A 20,101-nucleotide genomic window follows, 5' to 3' on the forward strand; every position below is an offset into this window, starting at 1 on the left:
ACATGGCACCCTTCAGAGAACTATGATTAAGGCTACATTTTAGTAATGGGTATTTTTAGTAAAAGTCACAGATAGGTCACAGGCAGTAAACAAAAATTCATAGCCCATGACCTGTCCATGACTTTTACTATATACCCCTGACTAAAACTTGGGGGGAGGGGCATCTCCGGGGGTGCCGCAGGTGCTGGGGGGGCACGGCTCAGGGGGGCACTGCCGGTGTTTGGGGGGGCACTGCTGGTGGGGCTGGGGGGTGGTGTACTTAGGGGAGTTGCTGTGCATTCAGGGGGGGATGGTTGGTGGGGCTGGGGCAGGCTCCCTACCCAGCTCCTGAGCTCCACATGCTGTTGCCTCCGCTCCACCCCAAGCCCCAGTTCTGCAGCTCCCATTGGCTGGGAACCATGACCAATGGGAGCTGCAGGGGTGGTGCCTGCCAGCAGAGGCAGCATGTGGACATTGGAGCTGAGGGAGGGGACTCCCCCCTTCCAGGTAAGCACTGCCCCAGACCTCAATCCCAAGTCCTGGTCCCCCCCCACCCCCATCCCCCCCAATTCCTGCTACTGGGGGGCAGAGAAACCCGAGACAGCCCCAGCCCCTGCTGATGCGCTTGGCCCGGGGGCTGCCTGGGCTGCTCAGGGGCCCCCAGGCCAGTCACACCAGTCACTTCAGAAGTCACAGAGATCACTGAAAGTCATGGAATCCATGACTTCTGTGACCTCTGTGACAAACCCGGAGTGTTAACTATGATGCATATATCAGACCCAGGAAATCCCTGTGAAATACTATGCACCATTGGGCTCCTGGGTCACATCACCTCCTTGCTCCAGGCATTGTCACCTGGCATATGGGGGTCACAAAGCCACTCATTTTTGGCCTTGCTGCCCCTCGATCATCTGTCTTTATCAGGGCTCCTAGAAATCTGTTTGCCATGGAAAAATGCGGAAAAACACAGAATTTGCATTTTTACAGAGAATCTTTAGTTTTTACATTTTGTGAAAAAATAAAAACATTTACAGTGGACGGGGGTCAGATCAAATCATCAAAACTTTAGCTAATCAGGTGAATGTGTGTTGCTCGGGCTCAGCTTAAAAATTATAAATATACTTGTCATAACTATAAAGGGAAGGGTAACAGCTGTCCTGTGTACAGTACTATAAAATCCCTCCTGGCCAGAGACTCCAAAATCCTTTTCCCTGTAAAGGGTTAAGAAGCTCAGGTAACCTGGCTGGCATCTGACCTAAAGGACCAATAAGGGGACAAGATACTTTCAAATCTTGGAGGGGGGAAGGCTTTTGTTTGTGTTCTTTGTTTGGGAGTGTGTTCGTTCTCGGGACTGAGAGGGACTAGACATCAATCCAGGTTCTCCACATCTTTCTAAACAAGTCTCTCCTATTTCAAACTTGTAAGTAAATAGCCAGGCAAGGCGTGTTAGTTTTCCTTTGTTTTCTCAACTTGTAAATGTACCTTTTACTAGAGTGTTTATCTTTGTTTGCTGTACTTTGAACCTGAGACTAGAGGGGAGTCCTCTGAGCTCTTTAAGTTTGATTACCCTGTAAGGTTAATTTCCATACTGATTTTCCAGAGATGATTTTTACTTTTTTTCTTTAATTAAAAGCCTTCTTTTTAAGAACCTGATTGATTTTTCCTTGTTTTTAAGATCCAAGGGGTTTGGATCTTGATTCACCAGGAGTTGGTGGGAGGAAGGAGGGGGGATGGTTAATTTCTCCTTGTTTTAAGATCCAAGGGGTTTGGATCTGTACTCACCAGGGAATTGGTGAAAGGTTTCTCAGGGCTTCCCAGGGAGGGAAAAATTGGGAAATGGTGGCAGCGGAACCAGAGCTAAGCTGGTAGTTAAGCTTAGAAGTTTTCATGCAGGCCCCTACATTTGTACCCTAAAGTTCAAAGTGGGGATCCAGCTTTGACAATACTGTATCAATAAAACATTACGTTCAACTGATATATATATATATATATATATATATATATATATATATTGTGATTAGGGAAACTAAAGTTAGTGTTTCATTTTAATTATGGAAAAACATAGATTTTGAAAAAAAATAATCAGAGAATTTGGGGTGGGGGTTATCATGGAAAACTAGGATCCCTGGTCATTATGAATGGGTATCCAAGCCAAATCTGAGAGGTGCTGTGACACTATGAGTCAGGTTGCAATGTCACTTACTAAAATTTGGCCCAGTCACCCCTTTGACATTATGAAGGAGTGGACAGGCTGCACCTGAGAGGCACCCAACCCCATGTGCCAGGTCACAATTCCCGGAGCAGGGAGCTAGGCCCAGCTCCACAGGACTGGAACCACCACTGCAGGGTGAGTGTGGGGCGGGCTGGCTCTCCAACCCTGGGACCGCCACACTGCATCAGGCCAAGATTCGGGCTGCAGTGCTGGGGTGGAGGGTGCATAGAGGGGCAGGTCACAAGAAAAGCTGTTAAGAATGTTAAGACGTGCAGCAACCAGAATCCAGATGAGACTGACCTTGCCTAGCCAACAGGGAAAGTCCACCTGCCTGATCAGGATTGGTGAGCATAGCATTGTATGTTTATCATGTGTATTCTGCTTGGTAATTGTTAATAAATAGAGGATAAGGATATTACTGTGTAAGGCTCTTTCACTGGTAGAAGGTCCTGCAAACCCACAGGAGTTTACACCCTGAGCCCTAGGAATTAGGTAAGGGGGGTGTCTAAGGGCAGGTCTTCACTACAGGGGGAGGTCGATTTAAGATACGCAAATTCAGCTACGCGAATAGCGTAGCTGAATTCGACCTATTGGAGACGACTTACCCTGCTGTGAGGATGGCGGCAAAATCGACCTCCAGGGCTCCCCGTCGACGGCGCTTACTCCCACCTCTGTTGGTGGAGTAAGAGCATTGATTCGGGGATCATTGGCGCGTCCCGACGAGACGCGATAATTCGATCCCCGAGAGATCGATTTCTACCCGCTGATTCAGGCAGGTAGTGTAGACCTAGCCTAAATTAAGAGGGTTACGCCTTGAGCCCTAGGAACTGGGTCAAGTGGAATGTGCGAATAACAGAGTGTGTGAGTAATAGAGAATTTTGTGTGGGTAACACTGATAGGTTCAATACAGTGTTAAAGGTGGGGGCACATGCTGTCACGCGTACATGCAGATACACACCTATCTGGGAGTGGTAAAAAAATAAGTGGATAAACTCCCAAACTAAACTCTGTATTCCCCACATGAGATGTGGATAAACTCTGTTTATCCTGGTTTACTCCCAACTACACAACTGAATGCAGGTGCCTAAGGATGGACTTGGAAGCCTAATTAAGGCTGCTTTTTGAAAATCAGGCACTGAGTGTGTTCCTCACAGCTCTCGCTGGTGCCATCACCCAGACGGTATTTACCACTGGGTTAATTAACAACTGGTTGTTTATGGCAAGACTGGCAAGTGTGTCTGCCTGGTGAGCAGATCTTAGACTGTGTCACCACAAGATGTGGGGCAGTGGACAGCGCACCAGCCTGGTAGTCAGGAGACCTGCTTTCTACTCCAGGCTCTGTCACCCAGACCCTGTGTGGTCTTAACTTCACCTTTCTGTGCATCAGTTTCCCTGTCTCCTTAAATGGGAAAACAGCTGAACAAAATGTTGAAATTTCCCGTAAAATTCAGACAGTTTTGAATTGAAAACCATAGAAAGGAAAAGTTTGGATATTTTCAGTTTGAAGCTAATGGAACATTGAAATTTCAGGTCAGCAGAGGAGTTGAGGTGTTGCCCTCTGTGTGTATTTTCCTCTGCGTCAATTACAGGGAAGGGAAGGGAAAGGAAGGGAAGGGTGGGCTGTCCCTGGCTGCCAGAGACACAGACACAAACCCCCCCAAAGCAATGTCATCAACATAACCCCTATGGAGTGTGAAAGGATGGGAGGTGAGGTGGAGGGTGGGAGAGAAGAAAGAGGAGGAGTGGGAGGATAATGAAGAGAGGAAGGGAAGGGGAGTGCTGCCCAGCCACCCTGCAGGGAACCCTGCTAGTAGGTGCCCAGCTCCACAATGTACAAGGCCTGCACAGGACCCCTGTGTAATGATAATCCCAGCCAAGCAGCTGCAATTTGCAATAGTCAGTGAGACAATCACCAGCCCCAAATCATTTCCCTCTGCTCAAAGACATTGGGGGTGAGGGGGGGAGGGAGTGAAGGGGCGGGTGCAGTTGCTCTATTCGGAACCCCAGAGAGATGGTCAGTCTTGTGCTGTGTGTCGACCTAGCACCATGTTCATCACAGAGCAACAGTTCACTCTGTGCAACATGCAGGTCAGCTGAGCCAAGCACACGTTCCTCCAGTATGTGGGCACACTCACCGAGCAAGGAAAACCTCCTGGCCACTTGGGATAAAATTCAGTCAGTAAACAGTAGAAACAGAGAGAGAAAAAAGTGTGAAATAAAAAAAAATCAAACATTTGAAAATAATAATTAAAAAACACACACCATTATCTGTCTTTTTGAAATTTTGTCACAAGAAGGAAATTTCTTCCAAATTTGCTGTTTTCAAACCAGCACTTTTGATGAAATTTTTTCACTAGAAAAGTATTTCACCAGCATTCCCCTGATATGCTCAGCTCTTGCAGAAGTTAATACATTTCTGACTATCAATGGAAATTTATTACACAGGCTCTTTGGCGCATACAGGAAAGCACACACAGACCCACAGATCTGGAGAGATTTATCCCAAGGTGCATGGTTAAAAAAAGTTTCCCAACATCCTCTCATTTGAGAGACAGAGATTAATCCTTTCAAAAGTCAGATGTGACTGTTGAAACCACAGTAGGCAGCCCCTCATCTGTAAGAGACTCATACTCCTCCTTTCCTTTCCTGATTGTAAACTGTGCTATTAGCTCCATCTCTTACAAAACCATCATTATAAGAGGCAACAGCAGCTGAGAATCAGGCTGGGTCTACACTACCCGCCTGAATCAGCAGGTAGAAATCGACCTCTCGGGGATCGATTTATCGCATCCCATCGGGACGCGACAATCGATTCCCGAATCGATGCTCTTACTCCACCAGCGGAGGTGGGAGTAAGCGCTGTCGACGGGAAGCCGCAGAGGTTGATTTTGCCGCCGTCCCTACAGCGGGGTAAGTCGGCTGCGATACGTCAAATTCAGCTATGCTATTCGCGTAGCTGAATTTGCATATCTTAAATCGACCCCCCCCCGTAGTGTAGATGTAGCCTAACACATGTGCACTCACAGAAAACATACAGTTCTAATCAAAACTGTGAAACACTGGCTAGGAGCTGGGGAGTGTTTTCTCTCTCGCACTCATACACTTTTACACTATGAGTTTGCAGGCCAGATACTACCTTTTATTATATATTTGTACAGTGCTCAATATGCAGTGAGGCCCTAATCCTGACTGGGGCTGTTGCCCCTTTTTGACCCCAGCAGCTAGTCAAAGTTTGGGGCACTGGCGATATTCCAGCTGGAAGCAGAAATTGATGGAGTCTGGTATTTTCTATGGTGCAATCTTGGTTGTTTACCAGGAACATACAAGTCCTGCTACTCAGAACCCAGGAGGGACTAAGAACAAAAGGAGCCGTTTCTTAGCTTGCAGCCCCCAAGCTTCTTTAGCCAATAGATCCGAACGCTCCCTGTTGCAGGGGGATCTGCCCTTTAAGGGCCTGCAGAGCCAGGGAGCAGCAAGCCCTGGCCTAAGGAGAAGCCCAGCAGGCAGGTGTTGGGAACCAGCTGATCCAGCTAAGCAGCAGCTAATGAGTGGCTCTGGTTTCCCCAGCTGGAAGATGTAAATAAGGACCCAGCCCTGGGGAGGAGAAAAGATAAACATGTCTCAGCAGGAGCAGGAGGAGGAGGTAACAGGGCAGGGCCCTGTAGCCCCCTGAGGCTAAGGGAGGGCTGTGACCCTTGAGCTATTGGGGGTAGAGAACCCTGCTGTATCAGGTCAGGACTATCCTTTGTGTTAATTTTCCATACACCTTGTCTTTGTGTGGCAGAGGAATAACAGAGGCGGCTAAAGCAGAGTTGGGTGGGGCTGGATGTTCTGCCCCCAGGCTGGTGGACAGGCCCAGTGGCTGGGTGGAGAATGCCGGCTGTGTCTGCCACTGCCCAGGAAACCATGGATCTTGAATCCCCTTTACAGTGGATGGGGGAGTAACTGTAGCTACAACATCAGCAACTGCAGCAGATTGTGACCCAGCAGCAGCAGTTACACCAGCAGCTTCAGCTACAACAACAACAGTGCCAGCAAAGCAGCAGGGAGCAGCAGCGGTTTATGCTTTGCCTATTAACCCCAGAGACTTGAAGCCCACAGGTGGGTGTGGGACTGTGGTTACCTGTGTGGGATGGAGGAGTCCTTGCCAAAATGGGGACAGAAGATGTTCTTGAGGCCTTGCTAGAGACTTTTGAGCAGTTGGTCAGGACATACCATTGGCCCTGGGAGGAATGGGCCACTAAGATTGTGCCCTACTCAACAGGAGAGCCCAGGCAGCATATCATGCCCTGGGGGTTGAAGTGGCAAAGGCCTATGGGACACTCAAGCCCCTCTACTAGCCTGCCTAGGACTTACTGAAGAGGGCTATTGTCAGCCATTCCAACATGAACCATTCGCTGTAGATCCCTGATCAAGAGCGGTAGCACAACAATTCCAGGATTTGTGATCTCTCTGGCTGAAATCAGAGACTTATTTGCCAGTGGAAATGGTGATGTTAGAACAGTTTTGGCAAAGAACCCTGGCGTGGTCCAAGGAGTGGGTTGGCTGACACAGGGTGACTTGCTGAAGGAGGCAGTCTGCCTCGTAGAGAACTTTCTGGAGACTGAATTGGAGTGTGAGCCTCTGGGAAACCTTGGCAATCAAACATCCATAGCTCAGTTCCAATGGGGAAGGGGGCCCAGGCCCCAAGAGACCCCTTGGGAACGGTCTGATGGGCTATGGGGTGTACCCCTGCTACCCCAACGGACTGGAAGCTGGGCACAGCCCTGGCAATGGGTCAGCTGTAATGAATGAGGGCTGATAGCTGAAGGAATTCCAGGTGAGAAGAAATGATGGGGTCTAAATTAGCTGTTACCGCTCAAGAAAGAGATTGAATCATTGTGGATAGTTTTCTGAAAATATCCACTCAATATGCAGCAGTGGTCAAAAAAGCTAACAATGTTGGGAATCATTAAGAAAGCGATAGATAATAAGAAAAAAATATCATATTGCCTCTATATAAATCCATGGTAAGCCCACATCGTGAATACTGTGTGCACATGAGGTCGCCCCATCTCAAAAAAGATATATGGGAAAAGATTCAGAAAAGGGCAACAAAAGTGATTGGGGTATGGAATGGCTGCCGTATGAGGAGAGATTAATAGGACTGGGACTTGTCAGCTTGGAAAAGAGATGACTAAGGGGGAATATGGTAGAGGTCTATGAAAACATGACTGCTGTGGAGAAAGTAAATAAGGAAGTGTAATTTATTTTCTCCTTCTCATAACACAAGAACTAGGGGTCGCCAAATGAAATTAATAGGCAGCAGGTTTCAAACAAACAAAAGGAATTATTTCTTCACACAATGCACAATCAACCTCTGGAACTCTTTGCAAGAGGATGTTGTGAAGTCCAAGACTATAACAGGGTTAAAAAAAGAACTAGATATATTCATGGAGGATAGGTCCATCAGTGGCTATAAGCCGGGATGGGCAGGGATGGTGTCTCTAGCCTCTGTTTGTCAGAAGCTGGGAATGGGCAACAGGGAATGGATCACTTCATGCTTACCTGTTCTGCTCTAATGTACTTAGATGTTGATACAAGAGCACTTAATAACTACCAGATCTCTACAGGGGCAGCTGCATTATGCTGAAGGGAGAGAGCTCCCCCATCAACATAATAAAACCAGTTCAGACATGAGCGCTTATGCCAGCAAATCTTATGTCACTCGGGGGTGGTGTGTTTTTTCACACCCCCGAGCAACAAAAGCTTAGCCAACATAGGTGCGAGTGTAGACATGGCCTTAGATCAGAGGTTCTCAAACTGGGGATCAGGAACCCTCAGGGACAGGGCCCCCCTCACCCATAGGCAAAGTATGCAGCTGCGTACTGCTCCAGCCCTTGCTCTGCCTCTTCCACATGGCCCCTGCCCCGCTCCACCTCAGCCCCACCTCTTTCCACCCCTGCTCCACCCCAGCCCTGCCCCCTCTCCAGCTAGCCCCTCCCCTGAGGACTGCTGCAGTGGTCAGGCTCCCTGCATTCACTGGCGGTGATCAGTAGAGCAACCCGGCCCCAGCCTGCTCCACTCCCCTGGCTCCCAACTGCGCCACCAGCGAGTGCTGGGGGATGGTTCCCCCCTGGTTCCCCCCTGCCCCTCAAGCCAGGGAGCCAGGGGAGCAGAGCAGGCTGGGACCAGGTCACTCCACTTCTCGCAGGAGGTGGCCAGCACTCCTCCCCCCCCCCCCACAGAGGCCTGGGACCAGCTCCTGCTCCTCCCCACCCCATGTAGGCCTGGGGCCCCACAGAGCCCCCCCACGGGGGGGATGCATAGGGCACCAAAATGACTAGGGGATAGCCCTGCTCAGGGGGTCATGAGATTATTACATGGGGGGTCACGACCTGTCAAACTCTACCCCAAACTCCAGAAAGAGTGACATTGCCTGAGGGAAGGCATTTATAATGGTGTTAAATATATTAAAAAGTGTTTTTAATTTATAAGGGGGATCACACTCAGAGGCTTGCTATGTGAAAGCAGTCACTAGTAAATAAGTTTGAGAGCCACAGCCTTAGACAATGTAATGGTCTATTCCACCACCTGGGTGGAGCACCTCCATCATGTTGATGACCTACTCCAGTCCCTTTGAGCTGTGAGTCTCCCAGCAGCCCCGCCAAATGCCAGACTGGCTGCACAGAGACAAAGTATCTCGGCTACACACTGGGAAATGGGAGGATTTAATTCTTAATATAGAAGGTAAAGGCCCTCATAGAATGTCTTGTCCCCACCACAAAGTGGCAAATAAAAACTTTCCAGGGGTTGGCTAGGAGCCACCAGTGCTTCATATCCCCACATTTTTATGATTTCAGCCCCAATTGCATAGTTACTGTGCAGCCAGGTGCCCCGAAAGATGCAGTGAACCTCTGCATGTGCGGCTGCATATGGCGAAATAAAGCAAATTCTCTGCAGTGCCCCAGCACTTCACTGCCCAGACTTTAATAAAGAGTTCATCTTACAAATGGGTGCATTGGAATGGGGTCTGGGGGCTGCACTCTCACAGGAATTGAAGGACAGAGACCAGCCCATTTTGCCCTTGAGAAAGAAGTTGCTGCCCCAAGAACAAAAACACAGTCATTGAGAGAGAATGCCTCGCGATAAAGTGGGCTGTCAAGGCCCTTAGATACTATTTACTTGTACTTGTACTACTTATACCAAGTATTTTGCTCTCATCTTAGAACCAACCCCTTTAAAATGTCCACATGCCATGAGAGAGAAACCCCAGGTTGGCCCAGTGATACCTGGCTCTGCATCCTGATGTGCTCACACTTTGCCATCGAGCCAGTGCCACACATACAGGGGAGCTGGCACGAACTGTAGAGTGCGGGGAGGTGAGAACCATTCAACCCAACTGTAAACCTGGTATATGATGCAAACCACTTCAAGCCAGGGACTGCAGCAGCACCCCAAGCACCCTAGTTCTAGCACCTATTCACACATATGAATAAGGACTTTTATTCTCAAGATGGGGAAAGGGCTAGTAATACACTTTGTCTTAGTTGGGGGCTTACACTTACTGTTATGTTAACTGAAAGGTGACTTCATACTTCTCAGTCTCCCTGGGGTTTTAACTCAACCCATGATAAGGTTTCACCCAGCTCATATTAGGGGCCTTCTGAACACTAAACTAGTATAAATCATAATAAATATTGTGACGGGTTGGATCCCAGAAAACCCGTTGGGAAATGCCAACTGATCTGCTTCGACTACCGCTGAGCCTGTTTCCCCTGCCAGCTTGGGACTTCAGAACACTGCCTGGTTTGAGCCAGACACACTTGCCTGCTACAAACCCACACCCAGATCTGAACAACGTCCCCTAAAAGCTGCAGGCTAAACTGAAAACAGCTTAAGAAGTGTTCCTGTCTCCAACACTCAGATGCCCAGCTCCCAATGAGGTCCAACCCCCAAATAAATCCATTTTACCCTATATAAAGCTTATACAGGGTAAACTCAAAGTGTTCGCCCTCTATAACACTGATAGGGAGATATGCACAGCTGTTTGCCCCCCCCCCCCCCCAGGTGTTAATACATACTCTGGGATAATTAATAAGTAGAAAGTGATTTTATTAAACACAAAAAGTAGGATTTAAGTGGTTCCAAGTAATAACAGACAGAACAAAATGAATTACCAAGCAAAATAAAATAAAACACGCAAGTCTAAACCTAATACAGTAAGAAAGTGATTAATGATGAAATCTCACCCTCAGAGATGTTCCAGTAGGTTTCTTTTACAGACTAGCCTCCTTCTAATCTGGGTCCAGCAATCACTCACAGCCCTGTGGTTACTGTCCTTTGTTTCAGTTTCTTTCAGGTATCCTTTGGGGGTGGAGAGGCTATCTCTTGAGCCAGCTGAACACAAAATGGAGGAGTTTCCCAGGGGCTTAAATAGACTTTCTCTTGTGGGTGGAGACCCCCTCCTCTCTCCTATCCAGAATTCAGCTCCAAGATGGAGTTTTGGTCACATGGGCAAGTCACATGGCCATGCATGACTGAGTTCCTTACCAGCCAGGCTACATTCCTGGGAAAGCTCAGATGTGGATTGGCATCTCCAAATTCATTGTTAGCTTAAGTGTTTCTTGATTAGGCACTGACTGAGAATAGTCTTTCCTCAGGAAGATGACCAACTGCTTCACTGAGGCTACTTAAAATTGAACAAGTACATAGCCAATATTCATAACTTCGAATACAACAATGATACATATATACAAATAGGATGAATATATTCAGTAGATCATAACCTTTACAGAGATATGTTACATGGCATATGTAGCATAAAACATATTCCAGTTATGTCATATTTACATTCATAAACATATTCCCATAAAGCCTTATGAGGTGCAACGTCACAAATATAATGCCATATTTTATAGGGCTATGGATATTCTACAGCTCAGACTCTCTGGCCTATCTCAGTGCAATGGCTTTTGCAGGTTTCCATACTTTAAATATCAAATACAATATAGTCCCCAAAGTTACTGCAATATCTGGGTTGCAATATCTGTCACATCCATTTCATACATTCTCAGAACTAGGCCAAATCCAGATAGATTTTCTCTGTGCCATCTAAGAGCACATCTGCAACCAACATCTGCAAAACATCTAGTGTCTGCACCAAACCCCAGAAGTACTATTGGTGTTCAGGATAAGGTGGGTTTGGGGTTGTTTTTTGTTTGTTGGTTAGTTGGTTTGTTTAGTTACTTTTAATAATTGTACAAGTATATTGTTTCTTTCTGTGCTCACGAACGGTTGATCTGTTTTCATTAAAAACAAATTTAGATCATCTTAAGTAGAGACCAGATATAGAAGAATTCAGCCTGAAAGATAAAAAGCTGTAAGGAGCTGAAAAGGGACCCTTTCACATGGAAATGCTCAGGCAACATTGACCATAGTCTGCCTTGCTGGGGTTGCTATGTACACACAAGATGACAGCCATCCCCCCATATGGTTGGATGTGGCTATCAATCGTCAGCTCTTGTAGTGAATTCACTCAGTTTCAGCAATTCCTTGGATACATTTGATTCACTAGAACTGGTGACCTCATACACCTTAATTTCTTCAAAATGGAGACTTCATAGTAGGACTGGCTGAATAAGGGGAAAAAATTACAAATAATCTCAGACAAATATCTCCAACTCCATTTGCTGCTGTTCATGAGGTCAGGCCACCTTTCAAATGACTGCTTGCAACTCTTCCAATTACTTTCCAATCTCAGAAATTTCATCAATTTGTCCCAGAAATACATTATTACGTCCTTATTAATCACAGTGCATCATGTGTTCTTCTTCTAGAAGTTTCACTCATCCAGTCGAGGAGCAGACACAACATTTTGGGACCAATCATGCACCACAAATAGTGAACAACTAGTATTCAATGTGAACAGTTTGCAAACATTCCTTGGGTTGAGAATACCTAAGAAATTTTTCTGAACTAGTGCTGGTGAGCAAATGATACAAAAGCCAAAACTCACCATGTTTTTCAATGCACTGGTTCAGAAAGCATGTGAACAGTTGTAAACCAATAAGGGAGAATATTGGCCCTTATGTCAGGTTGATAGAGGAATTTAGGCATTGCGAGGCCTAAAGCTATGTCTACATTGCAGGCTTGCCATGTGTTATTCCCATCTCCCCTCCCCTTCCATCCACACTCAAAGCTCTTGAACATGTGTCTAGGGGCACATTGAATCTGTGACGGTGTGGATGGATGGGGGCGTGGGGCATAGTTTTACTTAAGCCTTGACCTTACCTCTCACACTGACCTCATGTTGAGATAGTCCTCCAATGCCATTCCCACATTTCCCTGTGCCTGTATTTTCCTGCCCTTCTACTCTCACTTCCTACTCACTCTTTATGCACCAGAAGCTACCTGATGGTTTAGAGACCCTTGATTGGCATTTAACCCTTAATTTTCTCTCAGTTCTGCACAGCTTAGTCTGGCTCTGCCAAGCAGGCTAGGAGATGCCAACCCTGACAGCTGGCAGGATTGATGGGCTAGAGCATATTGGTTTTCAAACTGTGGAGCTCTCCTCCGTGGAGAGTGGGCCACAGTGGGGTTAACAGACAGCCTCAAGGACCTGACTGGTTGGTGAAAGCTCCTCTCACTGGCTGGGTGTCCAGCTTCAGCTCCTGCTGTTTGTAAGGGTCCTTCGACTAGAACCCAGGTCTGCAGAGCCTGGGACAGCTGATGTTCCCACAACACCATGGAGAGACCATGCAGTGCCACTGCCAGGGAGCACTGTGGAGAGTACGTGCCGCAGGAAGTACCGCCCAAGGGACCCAGAGTGACGGTACCCTGAGGCCCTCTGACTGACCAATTACCCTATTTAACCCTGGAGTGTGCCCCAGGAAGGACATTGGGCCGCTGTGACTCAAGACCTCACCTTGCTTCCTGATCTCCGGTCTCTGACCCTGGTCTGACTCTGACCCTGGTCTGACTCTGACCCTGACTCTTGCCTCCTGATTCCAGCCTGGTACTACCTCTGATCTCCAATCTCCGAGCCTGTCCTGACTTTGATCCCTACTCTTGCTTATTGAACCCAGTTCTAGTGATTCCTCTGACCCCTGATCACCAACTACCGTCCCTGATGTGTGGACCCCAGCCCAGTGGTGACCGCTAGGCCAGAGCACCTATGCACCAGTTTCTTACAGTTTTCCCAGACCTACTTACACAACACTCTGCAGGAGCCCTGTCAGGGTTCCCCCCCATACTCTGAACTCTGGGGTACAGATGTGGGGACCCACATGAAAGACCCCCTGAGCTTATATTCTATCAGCTTAGGTTAAAAAATTCCCCAAGGCACAAATTCCTTTCCTTGTCCTTGGACAGTATTGCTGCCACCACCATGTGATTTACACAAAAATTCAGGGAAGGGTCACTTGGAATAGGGATCCCGCCAAAATATCCCCCCAAGCCTCTTCACCCCCTTTCCTGGGGAGGCTTGAGAATAATATACCAACCAATTGCCTTAGCAATGTGAGCACAGACCAGACCCTTTGTCTTCAGGACACTGAAAATCAATCAGGTTCTTAAAAGAATAACTTTATTTATAAAGAAAAAAGTAAAAGAATCACACCTGCAAAATCAGGATGGAAGGTAACTTTACAGGGTAATAAAAAGATTTAAAACACAGAGGATTCCCCTCTGGCTCAGCTTCACAGTTACAAAAACACATTAGCTTCTGTCCAGTCTTTTGGGCTTCCCCAGTATTCCCATAGTTACTGAAAACTAATATTAATGATTCAGAGAGCTTCTCGGCCACTTCTTTTTAAACTCTTCATTGCAAGTTATCCAGACCTGCTGATTGTAAAATGCCTAACAGTAGCTGCTGTTTAACATTCTCCTGGGTTTCTTCATCATCCTTATCCTCATGTGATGTGACCACATCATCTGACTTTGTCCCAAATACAGAATAAAAATATATCGTGAACACTTCTGTTTTCTCGGCATTGCTACTGATAAGTCTACCGTTTCCATCTAATAATGGACTGATACCATTTTTAGGATTATTTTTGTTGCTAGGCTAACATATTCCATCTAATTGTCCTTAATTCTGATGGCTATGGAGTTCTCCTTGTAATCCTTTGCTTTGTCTACAATTCCTGACTGCTCATTTTCTTCACATAACCTGTCTTCCACTATATATATATATAATTTTATTTTTATATCAGCCTTCACTTCCCCTCCAAGCCAGGTTGGTTTATTTGTAACTAGTGCAACCTTTCTTCCTTAAACCCCCTGCTGAAAAAGCAGGAGATGGATTGTTATTATTAATAATCCTATTGTTATTACATTTTTATTATCGTAGCACACAAATGCCCATTCAGGTTCACAGATACAGACACACTCCTAACTCCATAAAGCTGACAGTCTAAAAGGCTCAAGAACAGATGAGTTATAGGATATAGGAGAAATAACATGGAAGCAAATTCACATGGTGATGATTGGTGCAATTTCCTCTTTTGTCATTACTGTTTGTATAAGTAGGGGGAGGGCCGAGTGAGGGGAAATGGCAGGATTGGGGTGGGGTGGTAAAAATAAGGAGAGGGAAGGAAGGGGAAGAGGCACAGCCACACCTCCTCCCCTGCCAAGCTAGTCACTGCCAAGTGATTTTCTGGAATCACAACAGAGCAGAGTCTCGAGGAGGGATTCGAAGGAGGATCAGGTGTTGGCTGCACAGATTTTTTCATGCAGTTTTCTCCATACAGAAAGGGCAGCATGGGAGAAAATGCAAAAGTAAAGAGTTAAAGACATTTCCCTTAACCCGAGTATTTGTAACAGTTCCCTTTAGGAAGAGCCTGCGGTAGGTGTGGTGCCAGCCAGTCATTATTCTGTGCTATATGCCCCTTGCCTTGTGCCTGTTCCTTTAATTGTCTGTCCCAAGAATCAAGTAGACTTGTTTCCAAGGAGTCTTCCCCCTACTGACAGCACTGATGGGCATGGTGTGTGCAGGACATCCTCCTACTGCAAGAGGGGGTCATGGCCTACTCAGGAAGTCCTAAGATCTGCCTCTACCACTAATGATCATGGTCTAGGCAGGAAACCCCAAGGTCTATTAGTAGAATAACTGTCAATATTACAGGTGGTGCTCGGTAATTTCTCTTGTACAACAGCTGATCTGAGTGACACAACCTGGTTCTAGTGACTTGTCTTTGTCTACAGTTGGGCATGTCCTATTCTGGGAATTGGTCACATAATGATCACCTTTGGCACATGGGATTTTTTTCCTAGTTTATAAAATAACCTGCCTCTAATGTCTCCCAATTCATGTTTAATACGATATAGAATCTATAGGGGTGAAAAACAGCACGGATACAGTTTGTTCAGAACTTTTCCTTCCCTCACTGGAGATTGGGGGTTACCCGATGATCTGAGGCTGTGGTAAACCTGACGTCAGGAGGGGGCTCATCACTCATATATGATGATGTTTGTTGCTTTCAAGTTTTATTGGATGTTTTAGCTGCGTAAAGTCACAGATAAAGCCACTGATAATAACTAAAAAGGCAGATGGGTTTGTTATTGGTTCATTCCCACAGCTGATGCCGGCCTCTGAATCTATATATTTCCCTTCCACTGCTTTGTTGTCACTTGTCAGACACAGAGGAGCCCTGGCAGGTGCTTAGGTGCAGCCAGTGCAGTGAGAGAAGGGGACAGCAAGTCAGGCTGGCAATGAAGGGACATCTCTCCACTCCGGTGCTGTGGCTTCTTCTCCTCACAATTCAGGACATAGCAGGTAAGTCGCCTCTGTGTTTCACTAGGGAAGCTGGGTTAACTGGAACGAAGGTGGAGACTTTTATAGTCAACTTTTTACCATCGGTGCCTGGCTAGGAGGTTGACACTTTTCCTTTCAGGATTGAATCTTGCCACTGTTACCGAGGCTTTTGTTACCTTGAGATTGGGCTATTGCAGCGACCTCTGTGTGCGGCTGCACCTTAAAACTATTCCGAGAACAAAGGTGGTACAAATGGCAGCGACTCACTCACTGAGCAGGGCATCTGGCTGGGAGCATGTTACAGCCGTGGTGTAGGATCTGCACTGGCTGCCCAGCTCTGGGTGGAGGTTAAGATGTTAGTGATGATTTATAAAGACCTAAATGGCCTGGGACCAGCCTCCTTGAGGGATCACTTCTCTCCCTGTGCCGTACTGCCACAGTTGTCATGAGAAGGGGTGCCCGAGCTGGCTTCCCCTTTTATAAAAGAGAGGAGTAGCTGGCAGCATGCTCTTTGTGAAGGCTCCAAGACTCTGGAACTTGCTGTCCCCTTTGGGTCAAAATAGCCCAAATTAGGTGACCTTCTGTGCACACTGCAAAATACACTCATTTGGGGAGGGGGTGGGAAGGACTGAAGCCATGCATCACATAATGAGAAATGGCTGGGAAGGAGTTTCTGTAGGTGTCTGGCTGGCTAAGATCCTGTTGAAATGGTCACTTAATCTTGCAGGGATTTGAGTGTGTGATCAATGTGTCTGGGAGCCTAGAGCCTTGGCTGGGCATCACTTTAGTGTTTTAAATCCCAATAAATACATCAATAATTTGGGATCCATCAGAAATGTCTGTTTGGTCCAGAATCCAACAGCTCCAAGGGCCGAGTCCTGGCTCCTCACTCCCCCCATTCACTCACTGAAACCAGTAGAAGTTCTGCAAGTTTGAGGTGAGCAGGATTTATCCAAATAAACGAAGAGTTGATTCCTCCCACACAGGTGTATGTGTGTTTGTGTGTGTTGGGGTGCAGTATGCAATGCCCTGTGCCCACGGGGTACTGGAAGTTCTGTCAGAATGAAGATTTATCCTGCAGGAGCCCTGCCTCCTTCCCCCAGGGTTTCTGCTGGAGCAGAGAAGCTTTGAATCCTAGCTGGAGCCTAGAGAAGCCCGACCAGCACAAGCTGCATGGCAGAGGTGCTGTATGAGTGCCTCTAACGGCCACACTGGTTTCATTCCCTCAAGGCCGCCCCTGCCCAGTTTCAGGGCTGCTCTCATTTCTCCAGCACAGAGGGGGCTGCAGGCTCTTTGCCAAGCTGTGTCACAGCTCCAGGCAGACTCAACACCAGTGCGCGCCGGGGGCAGGGGGGGAGACTATGGGTTACGGCAGCAAGTGTTGGGGCAATTCAGGGAGTGAATCTGGCCCAAAGACTCCAAAACTGATTAAAAATAAGGTTTCAATCTAAGGTGGCCCAGATACAGTACAAATGATACAGTGATTGGAACCTGTTGGGCTGGGGTTAACAGGATGAGAAAGATCCATGTGACTGACAGGGCAGTGAACTGCTCAGCTGTAGATGGTTCCTGGGAACCCGCCATGCTGCTGCTCCGGCCTGAGAAACTGACACTGAAGCTGATAATCAGAAATTTCAGTTTAAATTATTGTCTTACAGAAAAACCTGCCCTAATGTATATTTCACAGACAGCTCAGTAACTGTGCGGTGATTAGGGGGCTGGTACCCAGAAAATCCTGAGCAAACCAAACCATCCAGCAGATTCCTTGGAGTTTATATTTCAGATTCCAAGAAGTTCATCTATAATGTGCTGGGGTTAGAGCCCATGACAGAGCTGTCTGAAGGAATATAAATCCACACCGTGTAGAGGTCAAGCATAGGAGTTTATTACGCACAGCACTGGCGGAGTGTCACCTTGCTTATTAGGCTCAGAGACACTGTCAATCAATTGATTACAATAGAATATATGGATTTTCCATGGGTGGGGGAAAGTGATGGGGTAGGCAGTTCCACACCCCCAGATAGGTTTTGCAGCAAGACAAGATAGCACATTAGCCAATGGTTAACAGGTTACATAATGTCTCCAACCATGGACTCAAGTTTGCAAGTTAACATTTAATTAATACTTTGCTAAAATGTATTAGTATAATATATATATATATATATGTTGGATTCAATTTGGGGTCCATAGGAATGAAGTAACTCCTTTGATTGTCCAACAGGTACAGTCCTAGGGGTTAAAGCAAAGAAACAGTGAAAGTATATGGCAATAAAGATTGTCTCCTTTAAGACAGGCTTTGGTCCCTGGGAAACGGAGGTGGTAGGAGGCCATATCATAGACTGTCATGTGGCAACCTTTCATAAACTCAAGGTTGGATATGTGGGAACAACATCTCCCTACAAAAGAAACTAACAACTGAAACAGGGCTTCTTTGTTCAATTTGCAACGCTGAATAAGACACACAATTATTTAGTTCTCAGCTCCAACCCCAGTCAATTTGCTGACTAGGCTTATTTTGGCAAAGCAAGGTTATCTTTTGTTTATTCTGCTTCTCTTAGCTAATCACTATTTGCTAGGCCTCTGGTCTCTTGACCAAACTCTGGACTTTTGGTCTGGAAAAGAGCTGGCACAATCCATATGCCAGGTTGTTATATAAAATGTGCATGGATTTTAACCCTTCACTGTACATGACCAAAAAGCAGAGAATTCTATAGTGACTCCTGGTGAGGGATAAATGACTGCGCAATTATTTGTGGAGAGTGTCCTATAATGATGCCAAGCACATGTTCAGCTCAGTGTATTTTTGTTGGACTGATGTGCATCATCCCCTAGAAAGTTTACATTTTCTATGGGAAATTTGAATATGTTTCACCTGATGCAGACAGAGTGACACGGGGGAGTTTACAATATAGGGGATATCACCATGTAGCTACTTTTTCCTTTCCCTCAGTGCCCCAGTTCTCCTCCCTGAGCCTCGAGTAGAGGCCATGTCAATCTTTGCCAGAAGATCGTGTTTCACAATTATTGGCATATTTAAATTGTGTGGAAAAACAAATTTGTACAATTATGTGGGGTCCAGGCAAACAAGTGATAAAATATCAGGGACGGACCAAAGCTGCGAGTTTCACTCCCAGACCCAGATCTGAACTTCCCCAGGGCTCAGGGTGCTGCGTTTGGGTCATTATTCCAAGTTGAGCCACAGAATTAGTGGAAATATAAGATATGTTCCGTATGCAAATGTGATTGTTATCCTCAGGGCTGGATTTACACCTTATGTGTCCCGAGGCACAGCATCTTCAGCGCCCCTTCCCCTTCCCATGTGGCCCTGCCTGGAGCCTCCAGTATCCCCATGTGGCCCTGTGACCCCCAGCAGCCCTGCGTGGCCCATTCTGCCTCCTAACCTGGCTCCAAGAAGGCTGCTGTGACTTTTCACTTGAGTTAAAAATGCACCCACCACCCGCCTGCTAGGTGTTTGCTGCTGCCCAATGGACCAGTCAGCCTCAGCCAGCTCAGGCTGTTCTGGCGCCTCAGCGGCCTCTGGTGGAAAAAAGGCAGAACTGCACCACATTTTCTGCGCACACACACACAAAAAATCTGCCTCCCTCAGACAAGAATTCTGCACATGCTGTAATTGTCACCTAAGGTAGGGTTACCATACTTAACAAATAAAAAAAGAGGACCCTCCATGAGGTCCTGGCCCCGCCCATTTCCCACCCCAGCCCCACCCCAACCCCGCCCTAACACCGCCCCCCCTCCCTCCCACTCCCAGCCACACGGAAAGGGCTGCCCGAGCGCTACCGACTTCACAGTTTGCCGGGCAGCCCCCAGACCCTGCGCCCCTGGCTGGCGCTTCCCCAGTGCAGCTGGAGCCCGGGAGGGGAAGCGCCCAGCCGGGGGCGCAGGGTCTGGAGGCTGCCCGGCAAACCGTGAAGCCGGTAGCGCTTGGGCTTCGGGCAGCCCCCTTGCCTCCGGACCCTGCGCCCCCAGCCGGGCACTTCCCCTCCCGGGCTCCGGCGGTGCAGGGTCCGGAGGCATGGGGGCTGCCCAAAGCCCATAGCGCTCGGCTCTTAAACAGAGCTGAAGAGTCAGGGAGGAGCAGAGCCGCCGCGGCCGGAGGCTCTGCTCCTCCCCTGACTCTTCGGCTCTGTTTAAGAGCCGAGCTGCCCCAGCGCTAC

At 47.3% G+C, this 20,101-nt stretch overlaps 1 protein-coding gene across 3 annotated transcripts in view; it reads left to right on the plus strand.

Moving 5' to 3' along the window:
• LOC101936793 (scavenger receptor cysteine-rich type 1 protein M130-like) overlaps nucleotides 1-20,101 on the plus strand; it is a 153,831-nt gene that overhangs the window by 104,110 nt on the left and 29,620 nt on the right. Inside the window, exon 1 of one of the 3 annotated variants that reach the window (XM_065578748.1) lies at nucleotides 15,791-15,947. The exons of the other annotated variants lie outside the window; for them this stretch is intronic. Within the exon in view, the coding sequence (XP_065434820.1) occupies nucleotides 15,884-15,947 (64 nt within the window). The 5' untranslated portion in view covers nucleotides 15,791-15,883. Of the gene's footprint in view, nucleotides 1-15,790; nucleotides 15,948-20,101 lie in introns of those variants that run through there. 3 annotated transcript variants of the gene reach the window in all.

This window comes from Chrysemys picta, unplaced genomic scaffold, assembly GCF_011386835.1.
Source record: "Chrysemys picta bellii isolate R12L10 unplaced genomic scaffold, ASM1138683v2 scaf1, whole genome shotgun sequence".
NCBI lineage: Eukaryota > Metazoa > Chordata > Testudines > Emydidae > Chrysemys > Chrysemys picta.